Below are 16,146 nucleotides of genomic sequence, written 5' to 3' on the forward strand. Positions count from 1 at the left end.
TAAATGCTGAATTGACAGTCAACGTGAAAAGCAAATCATTAAATAAACAAACAGATTAAAGTACTCCGGTAAACAATTAGTTTTTGTGTGTGAGTTAGACAATGACTGTTTAATATAATTGATAAAATTCAAATTATTCTTTATTAAAAAGAATAAATTAAATAATAATTATACATCTTTAACTGCTTGTTTCAATAGATAGTAAAGAAGGAAGTTATTATTATTACTGATACTATCTTTACGGTGGATACTATCCTCAATAATTTGTATTGTGTTTACAAATTGGAACGCAAAACAATTAGCAGAATGTTTAAAGTTTAAAAACCGGTGTTAGGTTAAGGTCTTTCAGTCTATCGGATTAAAAATCGATCAGGTGACATTGACATTAGAAAATATGTTGGATAAATGGTAAAGGGATATGCCCACTAGATTTGAATAAATTGTTTTAAGATTTGATTTGCACATTACTGCAGAGGCGTAGTAGTTTTTAAGTTTAAAGATACCCTGATTAATTTACAATCTTTTACAATACTTTATTATGCATATTGTTCTTTACTCTTCATTGTTCCTGGTTATTACAGAACAATATTAAGATACACTTCACAAATTAAAGCTCATTAAATATTAGCAACAATGTGATTTTTCGTGTTTTAATTAACATGTTTCTAAAACTATGAAATGTATAATACTATGATCAAAACAAATAAAACAACTTTACGTCGAATTTCAAAAAGTATATTTACTACAAACATAATTATATTAATTTTCCAAACGAAAACTAAACCATTTATTAAAAACAACAAGTCTTATTATAAATGAGAATACGTACACAGAAATGAGACGAAGTAAGTGTTATATATCGGTTGAATCGATTGTAAACTACACATCAATTTGAAAAATTTCTTTTTTTTCAAAAATGGACTGCAGATCTTTTCATTGCCAATGGCAAATGTCTTATTTTTATCTTTACCTCCTTTTGGAGATGTTTTCTTTTTTATTGTGTAACGTCAGTAGATCGTACATATTGCAAATAATGTAGAATTGGTGTTATTAAAGTCTGCGTTCGCTTTGTATAATGAAATCATATTAATTAAATAACTAGATACTAGTACTACATGGCATAAAAATGACTTTTCATAGGTTCCATTCCTTATAACATAAAAATATATTTAAGTACTTTTCTTCTTTTAAACCGTGCTTACTAACCGATCTCGATAATAACTTCAAGGTTTATATCCAACTTTGATATGTTAAAACTCATTAGCTGAAGGTGAAAAGACACAAGCGATACAATATGTAGTGCAACTAAACGTTGTTTTAACTGACTATTTGCGAAAGTGCTCAAAATCTCTTCAAATGTGCACTTCATAAATGAACAATCATTTTAGTATTGATGAATTCTTTCTTTGAAATGTTTTTTTTTATGCAGATTACACTGGGAATAGTTACAAAATAAGCATGAGCAGTCAAACGACAAAATGTAATTTAAAGTCAATTAAATCTGTCCAAAGATCCATTGGAAGCATACAATGCATCCAAGAAGAATAATAACAGACTTAAACGAGTCTATTCATGAGTGGTAATAAGATGAAGACTTACATGGCAATATGGCAATATGTTCAATTCATTTATGTTCTTTTACATACATGTTTTGATATATATCCATTTTTGTATACATTTTATGCAGAAATAAATCTATCTATCTATCTATAGATGTACAATTCCTCTTACACCCCATAGCAACCGCCTAAGCAGAATTCTATCAAAGCGGAACTCTATTAAACTTATGTTGAATGGACTCCATGATCCCAAAGAACAAGAAAACATAATTGAATCCAAGTACAGGGAGACTGTCAGGTCCTTTTTCGTGTTGTGTAGAAAACGACCTTGAATGAAGACTGGCATTTCATGGTTTTTGGATTTGAAGATTCAAATATTCTGTGATCCCAGAATTGACCGTACCTGAAATAAATGATAATCTTCAAATGATGTAAAGCTTATAGTACGAAATTTTGCATCAACATAATATATTGTAACCTATACAATGTATATAATTCACAATAACACATATCGGATCCAAATGGATTACCGAGTAAATGAAGGAGATGCCTCTGACTAATGGTAACTTTCATCGTTAAGGATGTACGAGCGAATTTTTTCTAACGTTAAGAATTTTTTCGTACCCTGTGAGCTTGAAGAACATTAGTTTCTAAGACAAACAAGAGCAGAAAAAACATAGGTCAACGAACTCGTTTTAATTTTATAGGGTATTTTCTTCACCCACTGTTTACGCATTTCTGAAATTTTGTAAAATTGAAAAAATGTTGGTACTTTATAAACATATAATATCCTACTTAATCTTATAGGGATTTCAGGTCTTACAGGTTAATATGAATATATGGTGATGTCAGTATTATATGAGCATAACTGTCACTAACAAATCTCTTTAAGTTTTACATGTTGACATAATTACCCCACCCACTTTATTTTCAATGGAAAAAACGTATTTAGATCTACAAAAAAAATTCTGACGTTAAGATTTTCAAAATATTTTGCAGCATTAATGACACACATAAATGCTTCAAAATGGAAAGAAAAAAAGTTGGGGTCACCGTGCATCTAAGAGATTTATTAAGATAAAACTGTTAAAAAGTGGTGGATTTTGATATGTTTTGTTCTCTTTGTTTTAATTTATATTTTCTAGATAATATGAAGTGCTATCTTGAAAACTTTTATTTTATTAATAGCTTAACATTATATGTATCAGTCTGAAAAATATCAAAACCAAACCTGGTCTACTTTAATAGATATTTAAAATTACCTACCCATACCCCATTGTAAATCTTACGTCAATTTTAGGCAAATGTCAGCCAAAAATAAGGGTGAAAAATTTTTTTCCGCAAAAACCATAATATATTTGGTTAAATGGTACATTATTAGCCATATTTTAATTATTTAGCCTTAATTTTTGGCATAACTTTTGTTAGAAAGCAATATTCGAAGAAACATTTTTCAAAATGGCGGATATCCTGAAAAAAACGCTCGTACATCCTTAAGTAATGAAGTTTATAATATACATGAGCGTGTTTCCCATTCCTGCATACTTGAGGCTTTTCTTGGTTCTCTAGTTGAAGTTCTGGCCTATGCCACCGATATCTTTAGTTCGTGTTCATCATTAAAACAAGGTGTCAACTAATTAGTGACGTTTCGCGAAAGATCTTCGTGAACCAATCAGAATCGTCCGTAAAAAGCACAACAAAGCCCTTTTTAATATCGAGGTAAAGGTTTTTCTAAAGGTGAATTTCTAAATGATGATTACTGGTCGGAGTAGCATATCATTATTAATCGCATTCATGTTGTATCGTTTTTAGTAATTCTTAGTTTCGATTTTACTTGCATTTTCAGTTTGACGGGCTGTGATTACGAAAACAATGAAATGGCTGAAATCTGTCCGGAAATAATAATCACAAGTGCATGTACTCACTAAAATACGACATAAATAAATTAGTGATTCGTTTCGGGATTATGATGAACTTCGTATATATGAGACTAATGTTTCTAAAGACGCTGTAATCATTTTTATGAAAAGGCTTCCTTAAGCTACTATTTATATTACAGGTTCGTTTTTTGTCATTATGCCATATAAGATATAACCCACGATAACATTTACCAACCATGTGTAAGTGTTTCTTTCTAGCATTTCGTTTACATTGACCTATCAATTAAGGGACAATCACTTTGTGCTGTCCAGGTATTCACAACAACCTCTATGTACAGACTCGTTGGTCATATCTCACCGAATAGAAAAGCAGTTACAGGAAGAGGTGAATTAAAGATTTGCTTAATGAATCCACCTTGGACTTCTGACAGTCAAGCACTAGCGTCTAATGAAGAAACGTCCTGACATATTCCGCTCTCACAAAGATGTGGGCTCGCGGCCTCTGTGTACGGAGTCAGGTACTCTACCCTACACCATTGCGCCTTTCAGGTTAGTGGCAATATAGATACATTTAACGATGACTTTTGTATGGAATGGCATTCTTAGGACAACTTAAGTAGAGGGAAAACCCAAGGAATATCCCTCTGAAGATTGGTTGCAACTTGCAATGTGGTTTATTGTAAGATATCGTTTGGAACATGACAGAAGGTGGCTCACCATACACGTTTGTTTTTTGTTTTGTTGTTGCTGTATTTTTTGTGGTTTAATTGAGATTATGATGTCAAGAATATTTTAATTCAGCATATTCAATATATTATATGTGAATGTGTTTTAATGTGTTATATGATCTTCTAAATAGTATATATCTTACTAAAGTATTATAGGAGTCGTCATTTATCATGTGAAAGTTTTTTGTTTGATAAAAGCGATACTTACTTTTTGGTGCGGTGGGAGAAGATGTTTCATACGTATGTTCTGGTGCTAAAATATATATTCAGCTCTAATACTATATCTATAAAATTGACTGGAATAAATGCAGACTGAATAAACAGAATTTGATAATATGTTTGCCTGCAACATTTTCATTTCTGTCGTGTTGAGCGACCTGTGAAGTTTCCACTTTTCTCTATTTTAAATGCGCATATAGTACAATTTCAATATAATCAGTATATTAAAAATAAAATCTGGAAAGTAGATCCCTCGGAAGCATCGAGATGAAGGCAAACAGTAAAAATTGAAGACTCGGTTTGATTGAATCTGTTCATGAGCAGTAATGGAAAATACAACACTGCCCACGCCCCCTAGCATCGGCTTAAGCAGTATTCAATCTTCAAATCTAAATGAGTTGAAATCAATGATCCCGAAGGACCAGAAAATATAACAACACTGAGATGAAGTCGGAGCGACTTTTTACGGCCGCCACACAGCACTTAACACCCGCTGTCGTGAAGTAAATAAAATCTGGAAAGTAGATCGTAGATCCCTCGGAAGCATCGAGAACAAGGCAAACAGTGAAAATTGCAGACTCGGTTTGGTTGTCTGTTTATCAGCAGCTGAATAATATTAGTGACTTTAAATGAGTGCAATTTAATTATTTGTTATTTTAAGTGTTTTTTCTGTTTTACAGAGTGATGTTATGCAAGTTTGATACACTTACCACCCTCAGTCCTATCGAGAACCTCATAGGCGGTATTATCTGCTTCAGACAGTCCAACAACACCTAAAATAAACATTATTTACTGATCTAGTAATACAGTCATCGTTCAAGTCGAAAATGGTTTACTTTAAGCAAGAAAAAGGGAATGATTTTTCAGCAGTTCATATTATATAAACTTGTAAAATTACAATTAAAAGAAAAGACTGCAAATGTAATAGGCTATCGTAACAGCAGCTTAACCTTGGTACTCTTTTTTCAGCTCGGCCGCTTTTGAAAGGTTTGATCAAACGAGACCTGCAGGCAAGCGCCTCTTGTGATCCGACCTGGAAAAATCCATGACAGCTGAATACAACATCACAGATTAAGCTACTTTAGATTGACGTTTTATTAAATACTTCAACATGTTTGTTGCTTTGTTTTTTACCCATACACATAGAATCGATGTTTAAAGGGTTTTTTTCTGCGCTATATTTATAGAACTATGCCAGGTCACCAATTCTGATTAATGAAAGTAGTCCGGCATTATGCATAATACAGGATTTATATACAACACCGAATTTCTTTTATGGCTGTTTGTACTTAATTGTGAAATACAAGCCATAAACAATTTATGTAGATATATGATAAAATGCATAAATAGAACTTTCAGTATTGTTTTGGGTGTTAAATATTCGATTATGAGTAAAGGTCTTTAGTGCACCCATGTATTCCCTATCAAAATGAACACAAAAAAAATACTAAAATCCCTATATGCCAGTGAAAACCTTAGTTACTTACGGGTGATAACTAAAGCAATAACACATACTTGTTAATAATGTTGCTGCAGTAAAAACAAACCTATTTCATTTTTAAATGTGCATGGAATCAAATAAGAAAAACAGTGTGATAATTTGACATCTTTTTATAAGAAACTTACTGCAGCTTGTTGTATGACTATTTGATATGCAGTAAAATATTTTGAAACACTTACTTCGGTTTTGTGAAGTTTGATTCATTGCCAAAGAATGTTCTGGAATTTGACACAATGAATCCCCGGTTTGCCTGCGATGGACAAAACATCTTTTGGTTAACAAAAAATACAGTATTGGGGAAAAGAAAGCAAACCTATATAGTGCTTTAGAAAGCAAAAAGAAAATGTTTTGTTTTACAAAACAGCTACTTTAACACTGAAGAGAGTCTATAACCTAGAAAATATAAACTAGACTGCCGATGGCAATGGTGCTACCAAAGCATTCAGTAAAAGACAAGCGAGTCATAAGCAACTGCGCTCAACCAATGCGTCTAATGATGAAGATTTTTGTTACAGATCAAATCAATATTGGTATGGAAATTAGGAACCCTAAGTAGGAGATAATGTTAAGTGTTTGGCAAAACACATCAAATATACAACAATTGTGGGTGCTCTATTAACTATGCTAGATAGAAGTGACTAGAATTCTAATCAAGCCGAGCTTAAACTTTTCTTGTTGGAAAGCTGGATCTATTGTATAGAAAATGATGAAAAGATAACGTCCATTCAATTCTTATTTATATAAAAAGGATACAGCGATTAACAAACTATTAGAAAAAAACTTACGACTCTAAACATTTAAGTTGTCTCAGCAAAATATTACAAATTACTGGTTTACGTTTATGTTCTTTGTTATATCACGGGCCAATCTTTATATTTCACCGTTTATTACTAGCAAGTTGTAAAATATTACCTGTCTGTAGATCGTGTTTTCCTTACTATTATCCATAAAATTAAGATACACAACGCAGTAGTAGTCAAAGCCAAGAGTGTTGCTAAAACAATATTTGTAGGTGTTGCTGTTGAATCGTCATCAGATTTTCCTGAATTAGATAAAGTATGTACAGATATGAGATCGACTATCAGATGAGGTTGATAAATCAGATGATATGAACTGAATCATTTTGTTTATTTACAAACAATCGATAAAATGATAAATAAATGCATTAAGTCTTTTTTTGACTTTCAAATATTAATGTATTTTGCACTATTAAATTAATTCTGAACATAAGGGTTGTTCCAAACTCTATGGTAAGAATAAAGTATATCACGACATCTTATCTCGTGCGCACGACATCTAATCTCGTGCCGCATTTTATCTTATCTCATGCTATCTCTAGCATAAGACATCTAATCTCGAATGCATGACATCTTCTTTCGAGCGCTCGACTTCTGACTATTTTGTGTTCAGAATGTAACTTCGCCGTAAAATACTTAATGATTTAGCAGATTTACTCAGAGAGGTGGATTCGAACAACATAAAATCGTATCTGTAAGGTTAATGTCACATTTGACCGACAGGGTTGAGCAAGGGTCATGCTGAAAGAATCCATCTCACTGAGGCAAGCAATTATTATTTGCAAAATGTACAAACATTAAATGGACGGATGGACAGGCAGGTGCACGCACACACGCATATTGCCCAATATCTATCTGTATGTCATAAACAATATTGTAATAAAAAATGTCACTGATGAACTCACTGAATGACAGACGGTTGGGTTTAGGTAACGGAGTGGTGTAAGAGGAAGACATTTCCTTTGATAACAAATATATCAAACATATTAAATCTTACTAACGTTTACCTTCAGCTGAATTAATACTATGTCATTCCGAAGTCAAAAAGACGTCGTTCGACTGAACGACATTCGGCGGGGCGACGTCGGGCGTGGTTGTATTCGGCGGCGCGACGTTTGTCCAGGCGCAATAATGAAGTTCGACAGGGCGACTTCTGGCTGGCGGCATTCGGCGGGGTAGTGTTTGCCGGAATACTGTTAAGCGGAGAACTATTACGACGTTTTGACGTTGAGTCGCTGTGACAGAAGGAAATGGTACAAATCAGCCACATAGATCGCAGTGGCATTCTAAATATTTATTTTTAGGCTATAATATCACACTGATACAATATTGGTCACATTGCGACAGCTTTTGATGATAGAGAAAACCCATGTACCCTATCTTGAATCATTAAAGGGAATAGATAAATTCTCGAGCGCTTGAGGAAAGATGTCGAACGCACGAGTTAAGATGTCGTGCGCACGAGAAAAGATGTCGAGTGAACGATATTAGATGTCTTGCGTTCAAGATGTTGTGCGCACTAGACAAGATGTCGGGCGCACGAAATAAGATGTCGTGCACTCGAGATATGATGTCCAGTGCGCAGAGCGAACGCACGTGATAGTATGTGGTGTGCCCTATATTATATGTCGTTCGCACGAGATAAGATGTCAGGCACACGAGATAAGATGTCGTGCTCTAAAGATAAGATGTCGTGCGCACGAGATAAGAGCAAACGCAGGAGATAAGATATCTTGCGCTCCAAATAATATGTCATGCGCACGAGATAGGATGTCGAGCGCTCGAAATAAGATGTCGTGCGCACGAGATAAGAGCGGACGCATGAGACTGGATGTGGTGCGCTTGAGATAACATTTATAGCGCACGTTATAATTTCATCGTAAAAAAAAAATAAATGCCTATCCTTAAGATACTAGCACGCATCTTTTTCTGTTATATAGTTGTACAAATATTGTTCACGTATAGATAAGTTGCATTTTAAATGTAATAGAATTTGTACCATATAGCTTAAATATCGTTTTCAATGAATACATTTGTTAATTTTCATCTTTGTACGTTACCCCTTGATCTATATATTTATTTTATAACGAGTCATAAGTACAGCATTTTGGAAGCATTGTTTTTCTAGTAAGTATCTTGTAGTTATACAACAACCCTTTACCCTGGATGATTAAAGTTTCTTTGTTTTTTAACGTCGTAGCTAGGTACCGATTTATTTAACACATCAACACAGGAAAATGTCTAAGAATTAGCAAAATATTTTATCCTAGAAAAAATCCATGACCCTTACAGCTATCATGTACATAGTGTTTTTTTCCATCCACTTCTACCACGTAAAAAGATTGATAATGAATCAAACAAGGGACCTTCCACGCCGAACGGTTAAGGATGCTGAGTTCGAATCACTTGCTCCTGGGCACAAGCTTCATTCGGGGAGCTGAGTTTTTCATGTGAGAAAGCCTTCCTGCTTGCTTAGAGAAGGTTAGTGGTTTTAGGTGCCCATGATGAAAAAATGTCAAGTGTACGGATGGGCACCTTGGGTCTTTGACCACCATTCAAGCAGGAAAGTGGCCAGTATGCCCTATAACGGTGTCGGTGCGACGCGCAACCCAACAAAATATAAAATTAACAACATTAAAATCTTATTAACGTTTTCTTATTTACAGACGGTAAAAAGTTTCTAGCATACCCGCCAGGGATAGATTATTGGTTCCTTACATATAATTATCTTACTTGCATGTGCTAACAGAAAGTTTGATTAGTTGTTCATGAATTCGTGTTCAAGCAACTATAGAGATGGAGATAGAGATCTTAAGGCTTTATACATAATTAAGCATTTCACAACAGCAGCCGAGACACATGATAAATGTATTGGCAAATAAAGCGTGTAAGGATTTCAAAACATATGTGATTATTTTCAGACTTTAAGCGTTGATATTCTTTAGCTTCACAGTACGTGAGTTCCTACAATATCAAATGGACAAAATCCGGATTTGCATTTGTCTACAAAATTCAGACAGTGGTGGAATAAGTACTAGTATGTTATTGTAAAAAATAGCGAATTTTTGTCCAGCTATCACGCTGCTGGATGCGATATCGGTCCTCGCCTAACCATTTAACCCTCTTAAATATCGTGTTTTTTCTTGGCAGTTTCTTGGAGGTAATGGTTAAATGAACACTGTAGTTTTATGATATTTTTAATTTCCTAATACGACGTAAGCTTTTTGGGGAACAATAGAAATATGAGAAACTGACAAATGATCAATGAAAATATGTATTCAATTAAGTAGTGCTATACTTTGGTATAAAGTATATCTTATTAACTAAATGTCAGATGATCGTATAAAGTCTACACAAAATCAAAAGAAGTACTGTCTTACCAAAGCTGAAAGCACATGCCGGATCCTCGTATGAGCCTGTACATCCTTTCACACATACACCACTGTCCTGTTTACACACATTGTCAATACAATAACAGCTGCATGTTTCATTACATGTACGACCAAAGAAGCCGATTTTACAACCATATATGCATGCCCCGTCGGATGAAGCACAATAACTTGAGTCACTATTTTGTGAAGCATTGCAATTTTTAGAACATATCTTACTACAGAGGGGTCCGTAATGATTTTTCATGCAGTCCCTACAATGTCCAGAATTTTCCCTAGATAAACAGGACATACAGTTAGGTGGACATTTTTTACTACATTCATTGCCTATGTCATAAAAGCCGATTTTACAAGTTGTACAGTGAATCCCACTACACACACAATTTGCTGGACAAAGAGCGTACGGGCACGTTGTCGAACCATCTTTGTTGTAATATCCATTCTTACAAGCAGTGCACATTATGTTAGAAGTGCAAGCTTTACAGTTGGTGGGACATTTCGATGTACAATCTTTATTTGATCCAGGATAAAAACCCTCGAAACATTCAGTGCATATATCCCTGTTATTGTTACATGTTGTGCAATTGTATGTACATAGCTCATAACATCTAACACCTCTGTGATGATCGATACATCCGTCTATGCAGACATTAGTCCAACCATAGTCAGAATGGCATTTATTATTCTTACAACAGTTACAGTTGTCGTAACATTCCCTGTCGGTGACAAAACCTACAAAACGATATATTTTTGTGGTGATGTTGTACATCTGAGTATTCTTACTATTCCCTTAAACGTTTAAACAAACGACAGAAGTTATAATACTAAAGTTTAAAGATATCAAATATTATCATCGGAAGTATATGTACCAACCGTCCAAAACTTCATTATGTATTGCACTAACGCAGCAAAGCAAACTAAATTTTTGTTTGAAATATTTTCATGAGAGATAATGGCATTTACAAAATCTAAACTATTCAAGCATTGAAATAAGAAGATAATTAACCTGACGCTTGAAATCTTGAACACAATAATATCCAACTCAGTATACAGAGGCTCCACACCTGCAAATAGATTATACACGTCATTTCTTTCATTGTATATACGTATTGTTTTCCTGATAGCATAAGTCCAGACACGAAACGTAAAGAACATTTTTGTTGATAAAATAGTTCATTAATAATACTATTTCAAATATTTCTACTGTTAACTCGATGAAAAAGTCTACCCTTTCCTTTTAACTTTCTTAGACCGAAAAACAAACAAATATCGTTCATAATAGTTTGTGTCTTGAAGAAAATTCGGACCTGGCAATATTTTCAATAATCATTTTAATATTTCGTAGTTTCCATATACAATGTATGTGTTTTATATTTAACTCACAAAACGGTTAGAAAATTGACGATTATAATTATTTTAGGTTGATAAGTACTGAAAACGTGATCAACATGGTTACTTTTAGTAGATTATATTATAGTCAATGTGATTAGTTGAGACAAGGGTCATAGCTATATTTGATTATTAATGAGTTGTTTATTTTTTATTGTCACATTTACCTTCATATAAGAAACAAATGATGAAAATTTAAATATTGTATTTCTTTCAATTTTAAGAAAATTCTTTTTTTACAATTTGATACACCTCGGCCCTTTTTTAGTCATGCTTGAAAATTTCTTTTTGAAAACATTCTTACAGTCTGTAAAATGGACTGATTATAGTTTCAAAACATGCATTACTATCGAATCATTTTGAATGTAGTGTATGTTTTATATCTTATAGAAATTGTTTTAAAAAGTTTTCAGTTTTTAAAACCCTCTTTTTCTTAAGTCTGTCAAGACCTATTGGTATCATTATTTTTTATAATTATTTTGGCGGGCATCTTGATTTTCAAATGGTCGTATCCAAGTATGTTTCTTCCATTTTCTTATCAACGAAAGGTTTTTCTAAAATGTACTGTATGCAATTTGTATAGAACATTTAATGCCTGATAAGCAATTTCAAATGTTGTATTAAATTCTATCTTGTGTCTTGATAGTGGAGGTGTTTATTCTTGAAGTGAGAAAATCGTGCAATTTTACAAGATCAGTTCTGGCATGATATAAAGAAAACATTCCTTTAACCAACATAAGTTTAAATCAATTATATTGTTGTCTTATGAAGCGAAAATTAGTATTTAAAGCACATTTATAAAACGATAAAGACAAAATAAAGGGTAAAAGAAACTAAAATATGCCTTTGCTTTTTTGCATCATATATTAATATTAAAATTAGTAAAATGAATGCATTTATTATATAAAATAATACAAAATCAGCTATATATGTTATTATCAGTATTTTCCTTTTAGGTAATGGGAGACAATTACAAAATGCCAAAGATTATGCAGATATATTAGAATGAACATTCACAATGTACCTTTTTATACGTCCGTTTTGAAAAACAAGCGAACGAATTATTTGATGGCTTATGCTTCTGAACGTCTGTCAGTCCGTCTGTCCGTCAAATTCGTGTCAGCATAACCCAGTAATTATTAAAGGTATTGACTTTAAACTTGGCATATTTAACCTTTAAAATGCTGTTGTCTACCATTCCGTGGTACCATAAGATGTCAAAGAAGTCATGGCCCAATTTTATTCTTTTATATATTCAACTAATGTCCAGACAGTAAAGTCGACACGTAAAGTAATTTTTATATCAAAACAGGTAACTTAATAAAGACGGGAGTAGATCTAAAACAAGAAAGATCTTTAAAAAGGATGGTCGGCGTGATGTAACTGAAGCACAAGTTATATATGGGCAGAAACCTGTATTTTAAATCTTTTAGCAATGTTGAAAGGGGCCTCTGTGAAGTTTTGTATAAATGAGCACAGTAGTTCTGAAGAAGACTGTGTTTAGAAATTGTGGAGGGACACATAACGGACACCAAACAACCACAAAAGCTCACTTTGAGCCTTTGGTGCTTAAAAGATGGTAACAGTAAGCAAACAATATTGAAATACGTTCTATACTTTTTTCTGGAATTGTTGGAAGTAACATGAACCCTTACCCTACTTCAGCTTATTATCAAATTTGTCTATCATTCAGAATATGTGCAGTACTGTTTTCACCGGAAAGATTAATTTAAAATTTAGAGTCTAAAATTTAACAGTATCGGACATGTTGTTGCAGGTTAGTAATGATTTGCACTGGTTTGAAATTGTTGCTATAATGCAAAATTAAAAACGCAGGCACCATATCAAAGAATGATTAAATAATACCGAAAGCTATGAAAGCGGGAGTACTGGGACCACCCAAATAGAAATGTTCAAGCTTAAAAAAATATTATATTGTAAATAAAACAACGTTAATGTTGTGCTAAACGATCTGAAAGGATTAAATATAATATCTATGTGCATAGAATGTAGGGAAAATGTAGGCTTTATTCCACGCACCCTTAACTCAACAATTACACTGAACGCAATCAAGACCGAGTATGCTATCATTCGTTTTTGGTTGCATTCTATGCTTCCAAGGGATCTATTTACAGATTTTATTAACTATCACAACAGCAATCTTTAAGTGCCGTGCTGCGGCTGTAAAAAGTCTCCCCGTACTTAGATTCAGTGTTGTTATATTTTCTGGTCCTTTGGGTCTTTTTACAGATTTTATTGTCTGTGTGTCCTTCTTCAGACTGACTAAGTTTTGCGTATACTTTTCAAACATTCTTGACCTACCGTGACCCCAAGAAACAGAACAGTTGTGTCTACTCAATTTTTGTCGCATTCTACTCAACAAACATAAGGCGTACACCCATGCTGTCATACTGATAAATCAAAAAATATTCAAGAGCCAAAACATGGATGAACTCATACAGGTGCACACTCTGTAGCATATACTGAATAACATTCCTCGAAAGTTTAATTAAGGTAGGCCCAATATAACTGAAGAAAGGTGTCATACATATTTTGTTTCTGTTTAAAAGTCAAATACATGTATGGGCTACTTATGTAGGTAGTTTAAGTTTTAATTTCTGTTCAAATGCAAAACGAAACATGCAAATAAGCAGCATGAAACTCGAAAAATAAAACTGTTGAAATAAAAATATGTGAAATTTCCAACAGCAATAGCCGTGTTCCATGAACGCATCCTACAAATTACAATGTCTTTGGAAGAAACCGCTAAGATACTCTAGGTTGCAATGTTCTCTAAATACTCACACCATCCATACTATCCAATTTATGTCATATACGGAATAACTTAAAAGCCGCCAAAAAGTGCGTAGTCATTTAAATTTGTTTCAACATTTGAGAAAACGACGTGGTATCTTTGAAGAAACACAACGATTATCTATCAAGCTCATAAAAGAAGCCTTACATGTTATACAACAACACACATTTTTTCTTTGAATTTTATTTACAATATTTGCAGTGCAAGGAGTAATTATTAAGTAATGATATCAATAGCAAATGATATGCATGATTTAGATGTAATTTAAGACCTGAATATTAAATGACTTTAGAAACATTCGCATGTTTACGTTACGAAGGTTCTCGACTGAACGGTTTCTCTAATCGTGTATAACAAGCCGAAATTCCAACTGAATATAGTATTCAGGTGATACATATAGCGTCTCCTCATTTATGTATACCTTATTAAATGTAACAATTTAGCAACTGGATAGTAGACACCGGCAACTGGCAAGGCTTCTTATTAAAACATTAATTAATGAATCTTAAATATAATAAAAATGTATTTGAAGTTGAATATTTTAAGAAGTCCATCTTATACATCTTTCCGCTACAGTTTCTACTTCTTACGGGCTTACTTTGCGAAACATGCTCTGGCCGTGTTTGCTGCGCTCTGTACTTCCGGGTAATCTACCCAGACCTTCTAGTTTTTAGTATATTAAAAAGGATTTTAATATTAAGATGTTGGTAACAATAAAACTACACATACTTGAAGGATTTTCGCATTTAACTGAAGTAATGGAATCCTTTTTAAAGTTTTTCGGTCACAATTAGGATGAAATTAATTACACAGACTCTGGAATTTAAAACAAAAATAAATGAAATATCGTATAAACTAAATTTCAAAACTCAGGTAAAATTTTATCATTTCTATGATTATTTCGAAAGCATTTTAGAAGCTTCACTGTTTTAATCATTAAGTTCAAAGGATCATTTTTCTAAAATTCATTCACCAAGAAGTGCTAATCTATGACCGCGTAATACACTAAAAGTGCATTCATATTTAACATGCTTAGTTTTGCCTAATTGTGCAATTATCAAATAATGTATATGCTAAGTATAAAAGAGCAATAAAATGTGAATGAAATATCTTTATATTAAGCAATCTGCTCTTTTTTTGACAGCAGACACCTTACTCCCTTACTGCTGGGGAATTCAAATTTGAAATTTGCGCGTTTCAATTCCTCTTATGAACTGATTGATTTACACCAGACAAGTTTTCAATTTACTTGGTCCTGTTCTACTCGAAATAACCAACCAATGTAGTATTACTGTTTATACGGGTACTGCAGTTTGAAGGAAATGATGTCAACAATGCAAACATATGTTAAATTAATGTCAACTGACACAAGGATTTACTAAGTTTCTGTTTTATTTACATACCATATTGTAAATCCGATTCATTCTTAAACACAACGTTCAGCTACGAACAATTTCACTCATTCAGCTTATTATCCTAAAGAATTAAATTTCTAAATTTAACAAGAAAAAGTAAAATATTTCAGCCAATGATATTTTAAACATACTACAAACTACGAAGATCAAATTTATAAATAGCGTTAATACAAGACAACATGCGATAATGATATGGCTGAGCAATTCTGAATAGTATCATATTCATAATTTTCGTAATGACCACGGTAGCAAGGTGGATGACTAATCAAATCTATAGAAAGTCATTTGCAATATTCATAGTACAGTATTGCCAAGTTAAATAATTATCCTTGAAAAAAAGATTACATATGCGTCTCCAAACCGATTTATATCAGTCAGACATTATTCATGAATTTGTTCCTTGTTCAAAACGATATGGCCATCTATTTTGTGATGAATAACAATTTTGTAAATA

At 33.0% G+C, this 16,146-nt stretch overlaps 1 protein-coding gene across 2 annotated transcripts; it reads right to left on the reverse strand.

The window, feature by feature from the left end:
- Positions 1-187: 187 nt before the first annotated feature.
- Positions 188-15,838, reverse strand: LOC123527966 (multiple epidermal growth factor-like domains protein 10). Of its 2 annotated transcripts, XM_053535074.1 has the most exons (8): positions 15,681-15,837; positions 11,080-11,137; positions 10,065-10,805; positions 6,800-6,929; positions 6,067-6,137; positions 5,097-5,159; positions 4,376-4,420; positions 189-1,962 (listed from the first exon to the last, which is right to left on the reverse strand). In XM_053535074.1, the coding sequence occupies exons 1-8, from the start codon at positions 15,699-15,701 to the stop codon at positions 1,907-1,909; spliced, it is 1,185 nt and encodes a 394-aa protein (XP_053391049.1). In that variant the 5' UTR covers positions 15,702-15,837; the 3' UTR covers positions 189-1,906. The 2 variants fall into 2 exon arrangements, with proteins under 2 accessions (XP_053391051.1, XP_053391049.1); XM_053535076.1 differs by lacking the exon at positions 4,376-4,420 and having other exon boundaries at positions 188-1,962; positions 15,681-15,838.
- Positions 15,839-16,146: the final 308 nt, after the last annotated feature.

Source organism: Mercenaria mercenaria, unplaced genomic scaffold (assembly GCF_021730395.1).
Source record: "Mercenaria mercenaria strain notata unplaced genomic scaffold, MADL_Memer_1 contig_4439, whole genome shotgun sequence".
NCBI classification, from domain to species: Eukaryota; Metazoa; Mollusca; class Bivalvia; order Venerida; family Veneridae; genus Mercenaria; species Mercenaria mercenaria.